At 34.7% G+C, this 15,470-nt stretch overlaps 2 protein-coding genes and 1 pseudogene across 4 annotated transcripts; 1 reads left to right on the top strand and 2 right to left on the bottom strand.

Moving 5' to 3' along the window:
* Positions 1 to 619: 619 nt before the first annotated feature.
* On the bottom strand, positions 620 to 2,684 carry LOC140824824 (GDSL esterase/lipase At5g55050-like; annotated as a pseudogene).
* A 3,894-nt stretch (positions 2,685 to 6,578) lies between these two features.
* On the top strand, positions 6,579 to 10,529 carry LOC140823743 (protein NLP4-like). Of its 3 annotated transcripts, none has more exons than XM_073185230.1 (5): positions 6,579 to 6,885; positions 7,327 to 8,198; positions 8,352 to 8,402; positions 8,498 to 9,287; positions 9,388 to 10,529. In XM_073185230.1, exons 2-5 carry the CDS (start codon positions 7,371 to 7,373, stop codon positions 10,155 to 10,157), a joined length of 2,439 nt encoding a protein of 812 aa, XP_073041331.1. In that variant the 5' UTR covers positions 6,579 to 6,885; positions 7,327 to 7,370; the 3' UTR covers positions 10,158 to 10,529. The 3 variants fall into 3 exon arrangements, with proteins under 3 accessions (XP_073041331.1, XP_073041333.1, XP_073041332.1); XM_073185232.1 differs by having other exon boundaries at positions 6,580 to 6,885; positions 7,479 to 8,198; XM_073185231.1 differs by lacking the exon at positions 6,579 to 6,885 and having other exon boundaries at positions 6,892 to 8,198.
* Positions 10,530 to 11,117: 588 nt separating this feature from the next.
* Positions 11,118 to 12,541, bottom strand: LOC140823742 (protein EXORDIUM-like 5). Its single transcript, XM_073185228.1, is given in 1 exon segment — positions 11,118 to 12,541. A coding segment is annotated over 1 exon segment (1,053 nt). The 5' UTR covers positions 12,459 to 12,541; the 3' UTR covers positions 11,118 to 11,405.
* Positions 12,542 to 15,470: the final 2,929 nt, after the last annotated feature.

Genomic DNA, 15,470 nt, shown 5'->3' with positions numbered 1-15,470 from the left:
CTAGCCGCGTCGTAGCCGTGGAGAAAAATATTATTATTTTATTGCAGCCGCGTAAATATTATAATAATAACTTGATTCATTTTAAAGAAAAAAGAAATCTATAAATTTGCTTGCTTAATATTGCAAAACAATAATCTTTTATTAAACTTATTTTTCTTGTATGTAAAAAATTATAATTTCATTACACGGTATCCGAACAGACATCTGTCGTAAATTTCTGCCATCAAGGACTATATAATATTTATATTAATTTTTACATTAAAAGTGTGTGTGTGTGTATTATACGGAATTATATGGAGCTGGATTGTTCTGAAAACGATACAAAATTTCAAGAAAATACACGTGTGTCCCTCTAGCTCATAACTTTCACTATCTCCAGGACAAATGGCTGACGCCTTTACTTGGTCTGAAGACAAACATGGCTACCACACATAATTTTTAGTAATTTATCGCAAAAATCTGGCAAGTATCAAATAGTAATTGTTTTTGTTTTTCTAGCAGAAAATTAATTCAATATTTAATTTCAACGTTTCAAAATTATATTGTACGTATACGGCTAATGAAATAATATATATTTTTCACATAAAAATTAGCAAACACAAAATTTAATATGGCTAATACTAGTATCTTTTATTTATTAATTATAATTAAATGACCACATAAACATGTTATCGTGTACTTATTTCTTATGATATGATCTTGGGCTAGCTGTTACAAAAACTCAGGAAACGCAGGTCTAATGTATGATTGGGATTGAAAAATCAGATTTTTTTTCCATGTGAGAGTCGATCGTCGCTAATTGTTGTTAGCTAGCCAGTTGAGCAAAATTAATTGGCGACACGTAATATGGAGGGCCGCTGTAGAGTGTTTCAGCCGCGAGATTAGAAGCTTTCTTTGTGGGGTGGAACAAATCCCAGAACAAATACTTGCGCCGATCCGGGCAAAGAGAAGCTGTCAAGTTACAAATGCCCTTCGCATTCAAATATCCCGATCCACAGCACGCTGAATCCACATTGTCAAATCCTGCAACAATGGTACATGTTAATGAATTAAAGTTACACCATCTGTGCCAGCTGCATGATTAAATCACGGCTTACCAAAGGCTCGTGCATTGGTTATGACATCGATAGTCATTCTGAACGCGTTTCCGAGCGAGTACTTCAATCCTGGAAGCCCCTGTGCTTAAGTTTCCGAGAAGGGTATCCAGGGCTGAGTAGAAATCGAGGGCAAGGTCGTTCATGGGATCGAAACAGCCGTCCACTCCATTAACGATTTTCTGAAGTCGTCTTAGGGATGGACAGCAACCCACTGGTGGAATGCTTATGATTCCGAATTTTCGTGCTCCGAGGTTGTATAGTGTCTGGTATGAAACACGTAATACAAAATTAAGTAGCTCGTAAGTAAGATAATACGCTTGAAATCAATATATAAAAACCGAAAAAAGATCTATTAATTACTGTAATGTGATCTGAATAAGCACAGATGAGAATGCTAATGAACTTGTCTTGTGGCATAGATGAATTGGCCACGAAATAGCCAAAAATGTCGTTGCTTCCTGTGCTGATAAAGAATAAGGATTTAGAGAGCAATGTATCCGTTGCATAGGAGCCTAGTAGAGCAGTGAGAATTGTCTCGGACTGAGGAAAATTGAGCGATCTGCTCCGATAGTGGAATGACTGTCTGTTGTCAACGTAAGGCAAAATGAGTTAATTATTACTGCATGCAGATCCATTTAATAATTAATATTTCGAATATGTTAAAATTCTATGTAAAATAAATTGAATTGAAAGTCTTTTTTCCCCCGTGTTTAGTATATTCTATCTATGAAAATCTCCGACAAACGAAGAGGGGAAAGAAAAATTTATGTTTTAATATCTCATTTTTTTAAGAATTCTAGATTTTATATATAGTTTTATGATCGATATATTTACACATGAAAATTTTCATTTTCAAGGGATAATAGAGAATAAAAAAAAATAAAAGAAATTTAATTGAATTCATGAGTACTTTTATAATTTTTAATATAACATATATAATTACGAGTGTAACCTTAAGACTCGGATAATTTTTTTTATGTATAATATATATGAAATATATTGTCTTAAATTGTTTTATATATAGTATTAGTTGGTGAAGAAGGCTTACAAGATTTGAGCCCGTGATATCCAGAAGGCCGGCACCACCCGAGGCAAAGTTTACGCCTTTGAAAAGATGCTTTTTGAAACGGGATCCCAGGGTAAGAAGCGACAAAAATGGCGCCGGGCTTCTCTTCAGCCCGAATTTCTTGCCTGACGGGCCAAACAATATTCCATGAGTTACATGTGTGTGTGTGTGTGTGTGTGTGTGAATTAGTATTAGCATGTTGAAAGTGTACTGACTGAGATAATCGGCGCTGTTGAAACCATTACTGAACCGTCCGGTAGGCCTTGAATTTGGGAAGTCGATGCCGTTGTATGGGAAGTTTGCTATGGCCTTACTGTGAGGCAAGTAAGAATTAGTTCCAACATCCGCCGTGGAATCTCCTAGAATGAAAATCGGTGGCGGCATCCCGTCGGCAGATGGTGAATACAGGGTGGCATACGTACACAAGACCATCGAGAAGAATAGGCAAACAAGTACTGTAGGGATGCGTATATTAGCCATGAAAAATCAGTCCAGTATTCTGCCCTTTTCCTGCGTAATTAGAAAATGTGGCTTTGTGTCAACTTCGTAATGACAATTCTGTCTGAATTATGGGGTGTTTAAATATGTAAGATTTGTATGTCCTTTTCTACCAACGTTAATCGATGGGAACAATATATAACAACAAGCTCAATTCCTAGTATGCATATATATTTTAGTAGATAAATAATAAACAGGTGTTAAAAAAAACTCACAAGAATGAGTCGTCTAGTTTAACTCGACTTCAGATTATTTTTATTCGAAAAGTAAAAAAATATTTTAAGAAAATTCTACTATACTCCTTGCAATGACATGAATTTACTGATGTATTAACATATTGAATTCATGTTTAAAATAATTTATAAAACTAGTTTTAGTTTAATATATTCAATAACTAATTTAGTCATTTTACGTTTGTAGCTTTCTATAATTATGGAATATTTTTCTAAAATAATATATATAAGGGGATACGAATCCAACCTACCGAATCATTAATACCATTATTTATTTGAATTCATAAAAAAAATTAATCGTTTACAGAAAAATAATTTACATAATTGGAGAAATGTATGACATATGCCGTATATTTTGGGGTCATACTACATGTACAATGAAATTAAGAATCAAATATTTGGAATATGCTATGCTTTAAATACTTTAATTTATTTTTATTGGTAAAATCGTAAGTAACGTTGGCGGCATTGTAGATGCTTTGCTATGATACCGACTACGTTGACATAATGTAACCACTGACCTGGCTCGCATGGTGACACAAAGTAAATCATGTCTTTTTTGTTAAATTTCTTGCATGTAAGATGAAAATCTTACGTTGGAAACAACTTTGATTAAAAAAATAATTTAAACTTTTAAAATATGAACTGTATTTAGCTAATTATTTCACGACAACTTCCCGTTATTTAAACTTTAAAAGATGAACTGTATTTAGCTAATGATTAATTCACGACAACTTCCCGTTGGATGGGAAATTTATATGAATATTATTATTTTTGTTTAGGGGAAATGTCGTTTTTTTAATAAAAAATTTGATGAGATATTAAATACGTTGTCAAATAGAAAAAAAAACTAAAACTACAAAAGTAACATAATAAAATAGAAATTCAATAATATAAATTATCAAAATCGTAAAAACAAAACATGTATGACTTAAATAAATACAGTTTTCTTTGTTTATATTTCATGTGATGAGATTTTAAAAAAATATTTTTGATTTTAGAATGAGTTTTAAACAAGAGTTGGAAGCAAAGTTTGGTGTGTGGATATCCAACTCTTGTTACATCCTAAAAATTTCAACAATCTCGACGAAAAGACGTGTAAATCATAATTGGGACAGAAAAAAGTGCTACAAAATTTAAAGAGAACATGAATAAAATTATGGAAATAGAAATTCATGGACTTGTATTTGAAGCGCAAAGTAATAGCTTCCCTATCAATTAAGAGTGAGTCTCATATGAGACCGTCTCACGGATCAAAATCTGTGAGACGGGTCAACCCTATCCATATTCACAAAAAAAGTAATACTCTTAGCATAAAAAGTAATACTTTTTCATGAGTGACCCAAATAAGAGATCCGTCTCACAGATACGACCCGTGAGACCGTCTCACACAAGTTTTTGCCATCAATTAATAAAGGGCGACTTGTTTTTAAATCTCCAACATCGTAGTAAAATGTGTATTCAGTCTACGTCCGATGAAAACTTTCTTCACAGTTTTCGCGCAATAAATGTTTCTTCATTATATGGGCCCATAATTATTTTTGAATGAAAATCGATACAAATATTGAAAATTTGAAACATATATATGGTATTGTCAACAATTTGGTTTGGATCTGATAAAAAAAATAGAATTCTGGGTATAGGATGAAAACATTATATTGATCTAAAACATTTAGTACTCAAATATCATATATTAATATCAAAATTTTCAAGATTTTGTATCAAATTTTCATCTGAAAAAGCATGTCATCGATATCAAAATTTATTATACATATTAGGGTAATCAAAAATCATTTATTAATATCATATTTAAAACATTTTGTTATCAAAAATTATATATTTATTCCAAATTTTTAATGTTTTATACATAATTTCTTTCAAAAAAATACATGTAGACCTATAGAATACGAAACTTTTTTTGGATCAGTCAGAGACTGCGACAAAATAATCGGTCTGATAGAGGCTGAACACACATTTAACTATTAAAATGCGAATTTATTGATTATTTGTTCATGAATCAAACTTGTTAATAATTTTATTTTATTATTACTTTTTTAAAAAATTATTTGATCGAAGTAGTACTCTTTATTTTTTTTTAAAAAAATTTCATGACAATTGTCACAATACTCTTATTTTCAAATCCAGCAACTTCTATTGATATATCCACCAATTTGATTATTATTATTGAATTGGCCCATATTTAGCGAAAAATTACATCTGGCTCTAATAGTTGATTAACCACGAAGTTCCCTGTCAAAATCGGAATTTTTTTAAAATTCTATATAAATATGATGAAAATATCATATGACACTTATTAATTAATAAAATAATTAATAAAAATTCTTGTGAGATAATCTCATGAGTCAATTGTGTGAGACGATTATCCGATCCCACCTAATTTATGAAAAATATTTTTTTTATGTCAAAACTATTATTTTCCACGGTGAATATATTGATCAGGTCGACCCGTCTCACATAAATAAATATAAAAATTTTACTCGAAAATGTATTCAAATCAGTAACAACCTCTTATACTCCCCCAAAACAATATATATCCTATAATTTTTTTAAACCAAACCCCTAAACAAGCTAATCCTTTCATTAACCAAAGGCAAAACTTGTTTGAGACGGTCTCCCGGGTCGCATTTGTGAGACGAGTTTCTTATTTGGGTAATTCATGAAAAAATATTACTTTTTATGCTAAGAGTATTACTTTTTATTGTGATTATCCATAGAGTTGATCCGTCTCACAGATTAAGATACGTGAGACGGTCTCACATGCAACACATTCTTAACCAAATCAAGCATGAATTAATGTTTCCGGAAAAGAAACTCTAAGTCATTAATTAGTATAATTGGAATCATTTGTCGGAATAATGCGTTTATAACACACACAAAAGTAGCAATTGTTAATTAATCAAATATTTAATGAATTTTTGTTTTGTCGGACAAAAAGGGCAGATTTTAGATGGTACGCGGCGTGTCGAAGATGATTTTGAATATTAGCCATACCCCTCCGCTTGTCTGATGGCCATTTTCCCTCAACGAACATGTCTTCCGTATGATAATAATTTGTTCAAAAAATAAAAGAAGATAAAATATCTAATTTTGATTGTTATATAATTATAGTTATATCATAATAGTTATGTTTAAAGATACTAAATAGAATCTTTTAATTTTTTTGATATAACAAATTTCCAAAATCAATCATGTTAGTACTATAATGGTAAAAAAATATTTGTTCTTAACAAATAAAATTTTCTTTTTTAAACATAATAGTGTGATTTTGTGGTAATGCTCATATATCACTATATACTAGTTATTCTGCACACACGTTACGTGTGTGTATAGTCATTTTTATCATTATCGATTGACTAAAGTGAAATTTGACAAATTATGAAGGGACTAAATTGATATTTGAATTGTTGAAATAAAAAAATAAAAATAAAAATATGTTGAATTTTAAACAAAAAACAAAAAACAAAAATATAATATGAGTATTATATAAGAGTAAAGTCGAAAGAAAAAGTTGATGTATTTTTTAACTTTAATAAAATAAAATATATATAATAAAAAATATATTTTTCATGAGTTTTATAAAATAATAATTAAAAAAAAACATTTTAACTTTGATTAAGATTTAAGCAACTAGAGTTGAAAGAGTCAGCATGTACACTTACGTGGGGGTTTAGTTTGCTGAGAATCTTCAACAATTGATGTCATACATTGCTTATTAATTAGTTATCCGAAACTTTTTGTACGAACGCGACACAATAAGATTCATAGAATCGCAGAAGAGAAGTGGGAGATTCTTCGTACTCTGTAATTCTGCAGAAACGGAACGGATCTTAAAAATCGCAGAGATGGGAGAAGAATAAATTGGAGCTGATTGTGATTGTGAGAGGGACCAGCGATGAAGCTGATATCTTTTTACTGTTTTGGATATTAGTGCGTACGAATTGGCGGCTTAGTAGAAGTTTCCTTGCTCGAGGTGAGTTTGTTTTTCAATTTGATTTCATATCATGCATCACTTTTATGTTTTCTTGATTTCTGGCTTAGTTATCAACAAACCCATTTACCTTCTTGAGGAGTTCGTACGTTACATATTTTCTTGTTCGTCAGTTGTATGATAAAATGTCGGGTCGGAATATGGGGATGGTGTTCTGGATTTTGATTAGAGAATAGGTCAATATGAAGCCAAATAAATATACACCTTCCCTTTTTATGTGCTCTAAAAACTATTGAGGGACGCCTTTTTGTCCTTGTTGGGTCTCTTGCTTTGCATTTGTGCTTACTGCTTTAAGAGTAAGACTTTACAGTTCATCGACTTTCTTTGTGAATTATTTTCTGTTGGGTGGAGGTAGATGTTGAATCTGTGGCTGCTTCTGTGTATGGGGATCAGTTTTTTTTAAATTTTAATTGGATGGTCTAGGTTAATTTGGAGGATAGAGTGCGCATTATTATATATCAATAATCATGGAAGATGGTGATTATTCCACCTTTGATTTCGACCTGATGGATCAAATCTTGATCGATGGATTCTGGTTAGAGACTGAAACTTATGATGGATCAAACCTTTGGCAGCCTATTTCAGATCATCATTTAACTTCTCCTCCGTTACATGAAAGCATCAATAGTTCGAATACAAATAGTCCACATCAGGATAAAGATTTATCGAAAGAAAGTACTGGAAAATCAAACTTCTTCGGCGAGTCTTCTTTTAATCATCCCCCTCTAATGGAAGATGATCTTTCTGCTAGTGGTCAAGCTCGAAACCATGTATCCACTGCTTTAAATCACCATTCGAATCTCCTGGTTGGGCCAGACAGAAATAAATCTGTGAAGAAGAAATTTGACCAGGCTGTTGAACACCTGAAAGACTGTGTAAGAGAGAGAGCTGTGCTAATTCAGATATGGATCCCCATAAAGAAAGAAGGCAAGCAAGTGCTTATAACTAACAATCAACCATTTTCACTGGATCCAAACTGCAAAAACCTTGCAGAATACAGGGATGTGTCAAAAAATTATCAGTTTTCAGCAGATGTGGAATCAGGAGGATTTTTTGGGTTGCCTGGTCGGGTTTTCTTGAAGAAGTTGCCGGAATGGACTCCAGATGTTCGGTTCTTCAAACGGGAGGAGTATCCACGTGTTAATCATGCATACCATTATGATGTTAGAGGATCACTCGCACTTCCTGTTTTTGAACCAAGAAGTGGCCGTTGCTTGGGGGTGGTTGAAATTGTTACAATGACTCAGAAAGTGAATTATCGTCCTGAACTTGAAAACATTTGCAAAGCTCTACAGGTATCATCTTGTTCTTCACTATAGTTTTTTTCTGAAGTTTTCCATGTTCGTGTTGCTCGAATATATGGTTCCCTATTTCCTGAATAAGTTTTCATGGCCCGTTTTAACGATTTTCAACTAGAATCTCTTCTTGAACTGAATTTTCTGTTGCAGGCCGTTGACTTGAAGAGCTTCGATATTCCGAGTCCTTCTCCAAATATCACAGTATGAACGAAACCTTTTCAACTCAGCCCTTCGAACCTTTTAACGTTTGAATTATTGATGTAGTTTAATAATTAGAAATCTAATTTTCATCACAGGCTCGCAATGAATCTTATCGATCTACGCTGATAGAAATCCGGAATGTTTTAAAGCATGTGTGCACAATGCATAACCTGCCTTTGGCACAGACATGGGCTCTCTGTACTCAACAAGGCAGACGCGGGTGCTGCCTTTCTGAAGAGAATTATGAGCAATGCGTTTCAACCATAGATTCAGCCTGCTATGTGGCTGATCCACAAGTATCTGGATTCCATGAGGCGTGTTCTGAACATCATTTACTCAAAGGTGAAGGTGTTTCTGGGAAAGCATTCTTGACTAATGAGCCATGTTATTCTGAGGATGTAACAGCTTTTAGCAAGGGAGATTATCCTCTGTCACATTATGCGAGGGTGTTCAACTTATCTGCTGCTGTTGCAATACGAGTCAGAAGTACACACTTGGAAACTGCTGATTTTGTTCTGGAGTTCTTCTTCCCTATAAATTGCAAAGCTGGTGAAGATCAACGGGTGATGCTCGAGTCAGTGTTGTCTGTTGTACAACAAACTTGCCAGAGCTTGCGGGTTCTCTTGGATCAAGATTTGGTCCAAGAAATTCTGAGTAAAGAAATATGCAGCACTTCAGCAGGTAGATTACAAGAGGAGAAGGGTCTTTCTGAACCCAAAGAGAGTTCCAGGGGTAGCAAAAATTCCGTCCCTTTTCATGGAAACCTCTCCGTTGGTGCTAAAAGAAGTGAAAAGGGGCAGATCAAGACCGAGAAGACTGTTAGCTTGGAAGTGCTTAGGCAATATTTTGCTGGGAGTCTAAAAGATGCTGCCAAAGACATTGGGGGTATGATAATAACACATTTGCTTCATTGTATTTCTTGTATATATGATTCTTTCCAGCTCACAAGAAATTTTTTCGTGTTTCATTTATTTGTATATTGCAGTTTGCCCAACAACTCTGAAACGGATATGCAGGCAGCATGGGATCACTCGGTGGCCTTCAAGAAAGATAAAAAAGGTGGGCCATTCATTGAGGAAGCTTCAGCTTGTTATGGATTCAGTACAAGGGACCGAGGGTTCGATGAAACTCACTTCTTTCTACAACAATTTCCCAGAATTCATTTCTCCTCCAAATAAACCCCTAAAGAGACCACTTATTACGTCAAATGTGAGCTCTCATGTGCAACAGGTGAACAGGCAAAGAGAAGGCTGCCTCTTAATCCCTGCAACCACAGACTCAATGCCAGCTTCTTCTCCGGGCAGTCACAATTCCAGTTCAAGCCGCTGTTTCACTCTAAAGAGAGCAACTAGTGATGAAAAATTGCTGGACTTGGCCCAAGAGAAGACCAAGCTTCTGGTTTGCTCGAATAGCCAAAACATTTTCATCAACAATCATGCTACCGCTGACACTCCACTCATGCCACCGAATCTCAACAACGAAAATGAGATGGTTCATTACAAAGTGAAAGCGTCTTTCGGGGAAGAAAACATCCGATTCAGCCTGCATCATCAGTCGAGTTTCAAGAACTTGAAACAAGAAGTTTTAAGGCGTTTTGATGTCCATGATATCAATAAAGTTGACATCAAGTACCTGGATGATGACGCAGAATGGGTGCTTTTGACATGTGATGCTGATCTCGATGAATGCTTGGATATACATAGATCCTCTAAGATCCGCGTGATAAAAATTGCCGTCGTCAATAAGAGCTTATGATCAGTCTTGGAATTTAATTTGGTAGTATGAAATAGTGGACTATTCTAGCTGGGAGAAGGGTGCTGTTTCCATTGGAAGAGAGAACCATCAACTATCTTTGGCGAAGCTTGAGCTAACTGAACTCCTCGACTAATTCAGATCATGTGCCAAAATGACATTATAGTTAGACATGTAGTTAGTGACATGATTCCTGTATGTATTATTTTAGGATCCAATTTCTCTGTTGGAATAACATAGAGATGCAAAACGAGTCGAGTCGATTTGTAAACGAGTCATTTTATCATTAAGTTTGAGATTTTGTATCATCGTTGTAAAAAAGCTCGTGAATTGGTTTGTTGTTGCTGCTGTTAATTTCTCCGTAGGCTGATATATCTTTCATGTCAAAAAAAATATATATATGATGAATATTTTTATTCAATCTCTCCTTTTTTTTAAAATAATAATCTGATCTCTCATTTATTATCTTTAACTTTGAGGGAACCGAGTTGAATTTGGTAGTGCTTCAGCATTGACCCAATGACCAAGGAGGAGAGAAGGCCCCACCACTACCACCGAAAGTCTGCAATCGCACTAGCCTTGGGCCTTGGGCCTTGGGCTTTTATATTTTTATATATAATTATTAAATTAGGTTATATTTTTTTGCTCGAAATTAAAATTGAAGCTTCGTACGGGTACACTGTGCATCAATCTCTAGTCAACCCTAACAAGTAGGTGTGGATGTATCCCACGATTAATTTAGTATAAATTTTTAAAACCAATTATTATTTATGATAAATAATATAATGGGGTGAGGTTTTTTGATCAACGTTTTGACTTTGTACAATGTAATAATAGTCTTGCTGATTCTTGAAAACATTAGTGATACTTGCATGATTTAATTAGGTGGTCCTTTATATATCCATGATAATATCAATTTTTATGAATGTGAAAATATTTTAGAAATCTTCTAAAAAAACACTCTTCAAAGCAAAATATTATTATCTAAAAAAATTATATAATATAATAGTAGTCCAACAAATACTATAAATAAAAAAATAATTGTAGCCAATATTATAATCTATATTAATCTAATTATTCTACAACAAATTATATCGTAGCATACCAAGAAGTAAAACCCATGCATCAATCACCGTCACCGTGACGCACTAATCGAAAAATTGGTTCTTTGTTCACAGTCCCGCCGCTGCTCCGCCACCCAACGCCTCCTCCGAAGGATCCGGTTGATACCTCAAGACATGGAGGAATCAATCAATCGAGGGCATTGGGACCTGCACAAGCCTTGAGAATTGGACTCCAAATCCACTGCACCAAGAATTTCCTCCGCCGCCGTCCATTCATATTGTAGCTCCTCCCTCCTCCATCCCTCATCACCTGTCCTATGTACCCTCCGCCGCCACCGGTTCCATACAACCCTTCACATAGATCTCCAATCTCCGTCGGAGCCGTCGGATCCTCACCCGCGTACCACGCGTTCACTAGCGGGTTCGAAGATAGCTCCGCCAGCTCGTGCCCGATGACGCTAATCATCCCATCAACTCCTACGTCTCCGTTTGGAGGATTCAACGGCGTAGCACTTCCACCGGACATGTACGACGGAATAGCGAAGGGGTAAGCACAGACCTCCGGGCATTGCTTCTCGGAGTTACCCACCCAAGCGTAGGGCAATGTGTAACCCACCATCGACGCGAATGTGAAGTAGTGGAACCCGCAGACGGCCCGGCAGAAATCTTGCACTGTCACATCCACGGAGGTGAGGACAAGATAGATGCCGTTCTTATGGTCGACGGGGAAGGGTTTGGACTTGACTGCGGAGGCAATAACTTGCTGGATAGAGAGACGGGTCAGATGGGTCCCGAGGGAGTATTTCGTATCCGAATACTCACCGGCAATCAGAACAGATCGCGAAATGTTGCCCCCCGTCTGGTCCGCATAAAGGGAGGCCGTGCGCCACCACTCAGAGACGGAGGGGGAAGGGGCGGCCCGGTGGTTGAAGGTGGATATCGAGAGCAGAAAATCCTTGATAATGAGCTGCTGGGATGCGGCCCACTTTCCTTACCAAATGAGGTAGATATTGATTGGAGAAGACAAGACCGGACCCATGTGGTACCGCAGATTAACGAGATCCGACGAGCCCTCGTATCTCTTCGACGCCGAGAAGGATCTGGGAGGAAGCTGAGGATTGAAAGTCACCTTGTAATCAGTACTGGTGTGCTTCTTATGGTTGGCAGGTTGAACTGTTAAAGGGAAAAACAGTAAGAAACCAAAGAATGCAAGAATCACGGTTGTTAGAAGATCTGCCATGGCACGGCGGCGGAGGTGGTGGTAGTGGAGTTACGTTTGGTTTGTGTGGAATGGGCGGTTGATTATAAAGACGAGAGCGAGTGACTGAGCATTGAGAGGGTGTGGGCCGCAGGGAAAAATGGGCTGTAAACAGCTGCTATATTATTCCAAAAGGTGAAATCGCTCACCCCGGGCGCCCCTCACACCCTGCCCGACGGGTATGTGAGAGGAGGTAAATCATGGTAACCTGACCAACCAGCAGTGGCTAGACCCGTGCTCACCGCGCACAAGGAGCCTCCCCCCTACGTCGAAGGGAGTTACTCCCACACTGCCGCTTGCGAGACTCGATCCTTAGTCATTATTCCAAGATGTCACCACTGCTAGCCAGTCAGGCTAAGCCCATGCGGGCTGTAAACAGCTGCTATATTGCCTTTGCCTTTTAGCTACTCTTCGCTTTCGCCCGATACCCTCTATGACATGTCCGATACACAATTCAAAAAATTTTCTCAATTTTTTATTTTAAAATATAATTTTCAAAATGGGAAACTAGAAAATACCATTTACACATATTTGATTTTTTGTAATTTTGACTATATTATCTGCATGCATTTTTTTTTTTTGGCGTGTCATATCTACGTGATTCCGACATTACGCTGATTTGTGCACTGATACATTAGCAATTCCAATTAAAGATAATTAAAAGATGTAAAATTAAAATTGAAATTTAACAAAATATATAACCAAAACCGAAAAAAAAAACTCAAAATTATAATATATGAGTGATGAGATTTTAAAAGTATTGGGGTTGTAAAATGATAGTTTGATAATAGATAAAAATTTGTGTGAAACGGTCTCACGAGTCGTATTTTGTGAGACAGATCTCTTATTTGAGGTCATCCATGAAATTGTATTACTTTTTATGCTAAGAATATTATTTTTTTATTGTGAATATAAGTAGGGTTGATCTATATCATAAATAAAAATTCGTGAAATCGTTTCATAAAAGACACGTGCTCTTGATAATATTATAATAGTAAAGCATCAATTCGACAAAAAGATTTTGTTTTCGTAATCGTATGACATGAAGTAAATAAGAATAGTTGAAGTAAAGAATGGACGGTTAATTCAAATGTTAAAAAGACAAAGGGAAACAAAGACAAAAGACGCGTGAGCTGCCAAGTTGAACATCTAAATTGAGCTGCCACGGCAATCCAACCACTTAAAAAACTAACATATATTATATTATTAATTATCAAGAAATCTAAAAAAATAGATATTTCTGAGTAATTTATTTGGAAATATTGCAGATATTGTAATTTGCCCGGATAGGTATCATGGAAATGTGGGTATTTTTGGTAAAACTTATCGGAATAAAAAATGAAACGATTTAGAAAATATATGATAAGAGAATTAGTAGGTCTCTTGTGAGACGGTCTCACAAATCTTTATCTGTAAGACAGGTCAATCTTACCGACGTTCACAATAAAAAATAATATTTTTTCCTGGATAACCCAAATAAGAGATCTGTCTCACAAAATATGACTCATAAGACTGTCTCACATAAATCAAGAATGTTAATCAATAATTTTGAAATTTACAGAATCCAAAATTGTCCAAATATGCATATTCCAAAAAATAAAAGAGTTGTGTATATAAAATTTAAGATGGTCCCAGCTCAAACAAAAATATAGGTAAATTGAATTACATACATGTGTGTACTGTGTACTACGAGTGAGCTTGAAGAAGTGGGAGCATAATTATTCAACAAATTAATGGAAAAAGGTGGGTTGATTTGGGTTATCATCATTTTGAACAAATACATTTTTTTATGGGTTTTCATAATCTAAAAATTAAAATATGGTAAAAATATTTACACATTTATATATAATAATACAAATATAAAAATAATGATTTTTTTCCCCTAAAAAAAGGAATTTAGATTTGACAAATTCTTGAGTGACTATCAATGTTGGCTGGGAATTTGGTGATATGTGGTCCAATACAAACGAGGACTGAGTGGGCTCAGGCTGGCAACAGCTGCCTGCCTATTCATAATCATTATTAATAAATTAATAAATCAAACAAACAAAGTGGGTGGGATTCAATGAGTATGTGTGTCTATATACATGAAGTTTCTTTTGAAATTAAATTTTATAGTTAATTATGCCAAAAAAAAAAATCCTAATGATTTTTGTTTTGTTGCTATAATTCAATTATGATATTTTTTTAACATGAAAACGTAAAATGGACATTTTTTGGTCCTTTATTAATTTGATTGATTTACAAGTAGTAAAAAAGAAAAAAAAAACAAATTGATTCTACAATTTACTAGGCAACATTATATTTTTATACTATTGAAAAACATATTGCTTAGTAATTTAGGGGCCGTTTAGTATAACAGAAAACTTAATTTTTGGAATTTTTAAGTTTTTTTAATGAAAATAATATTTTAAATAAAAAATGTTTAGATGTACCGAATGGAACAAAAATCGGGCTAAGAATTTTTCAGGTGGTATGAAAATTGATTTGAATGGTTGATATACAGCTCACAAGAGCCAGATATTTAGCTTGATTTTCAACTTACACGAACCGGACTATAGAAGATATTAAACCGGAGGAGCTGGAAATGAAAAAACGGGCCCGGTTCTGGTCTGAATTTTTTTTTTTTTCTGTAAATTTTTTTTTTTGGAAATATTTCTTACAAGAGGTGGACCACGATGGACCTGATCATGCGATCCTCGCCTGCAATTATAAATTTTTTTAATTCTTACAAGGAGCATTAGGCTTTTCCTTTCTTTGCTTTTCTTTAAAAATAAAAGGGTTTTTCTATCAAGAAAATAGTTTGATAATTTCTTAGCTTAAAAAACATAGAAGTTGTTAATATAGTTTTTTAGATTTATATATATATTTCAGTCATAAAACTATGGAAAAATTACTTTTTGTAGCCTATCAAATTTAGATATATACTCAAAATGTTGGGAAAAAAATATGGGTATATAAAATTTCTGAAAAGCATATGCAATAAGGGATATA

The sequence above is a fragment of the Primulina eburnea genome, chromosome 2, assembly GCF_022965805.1.
Source record: "Primulina eburnea isolate SZY01 chromosome 2, ASM2296580v1, whole genome shotgun sequence".
Taxonomy (NCBI): domain Eukaryota; kingdom Viridiplantae; phylum Streptophyta; class Magnoliopsida; order Lamiales; family Gesneriaceae; genus Primulina; species Primulina eburnea.
Note: the sequence above shows the minus strand (reverse complement) of the source record. Positions and strands in the feature narration are given on the sequence as shown.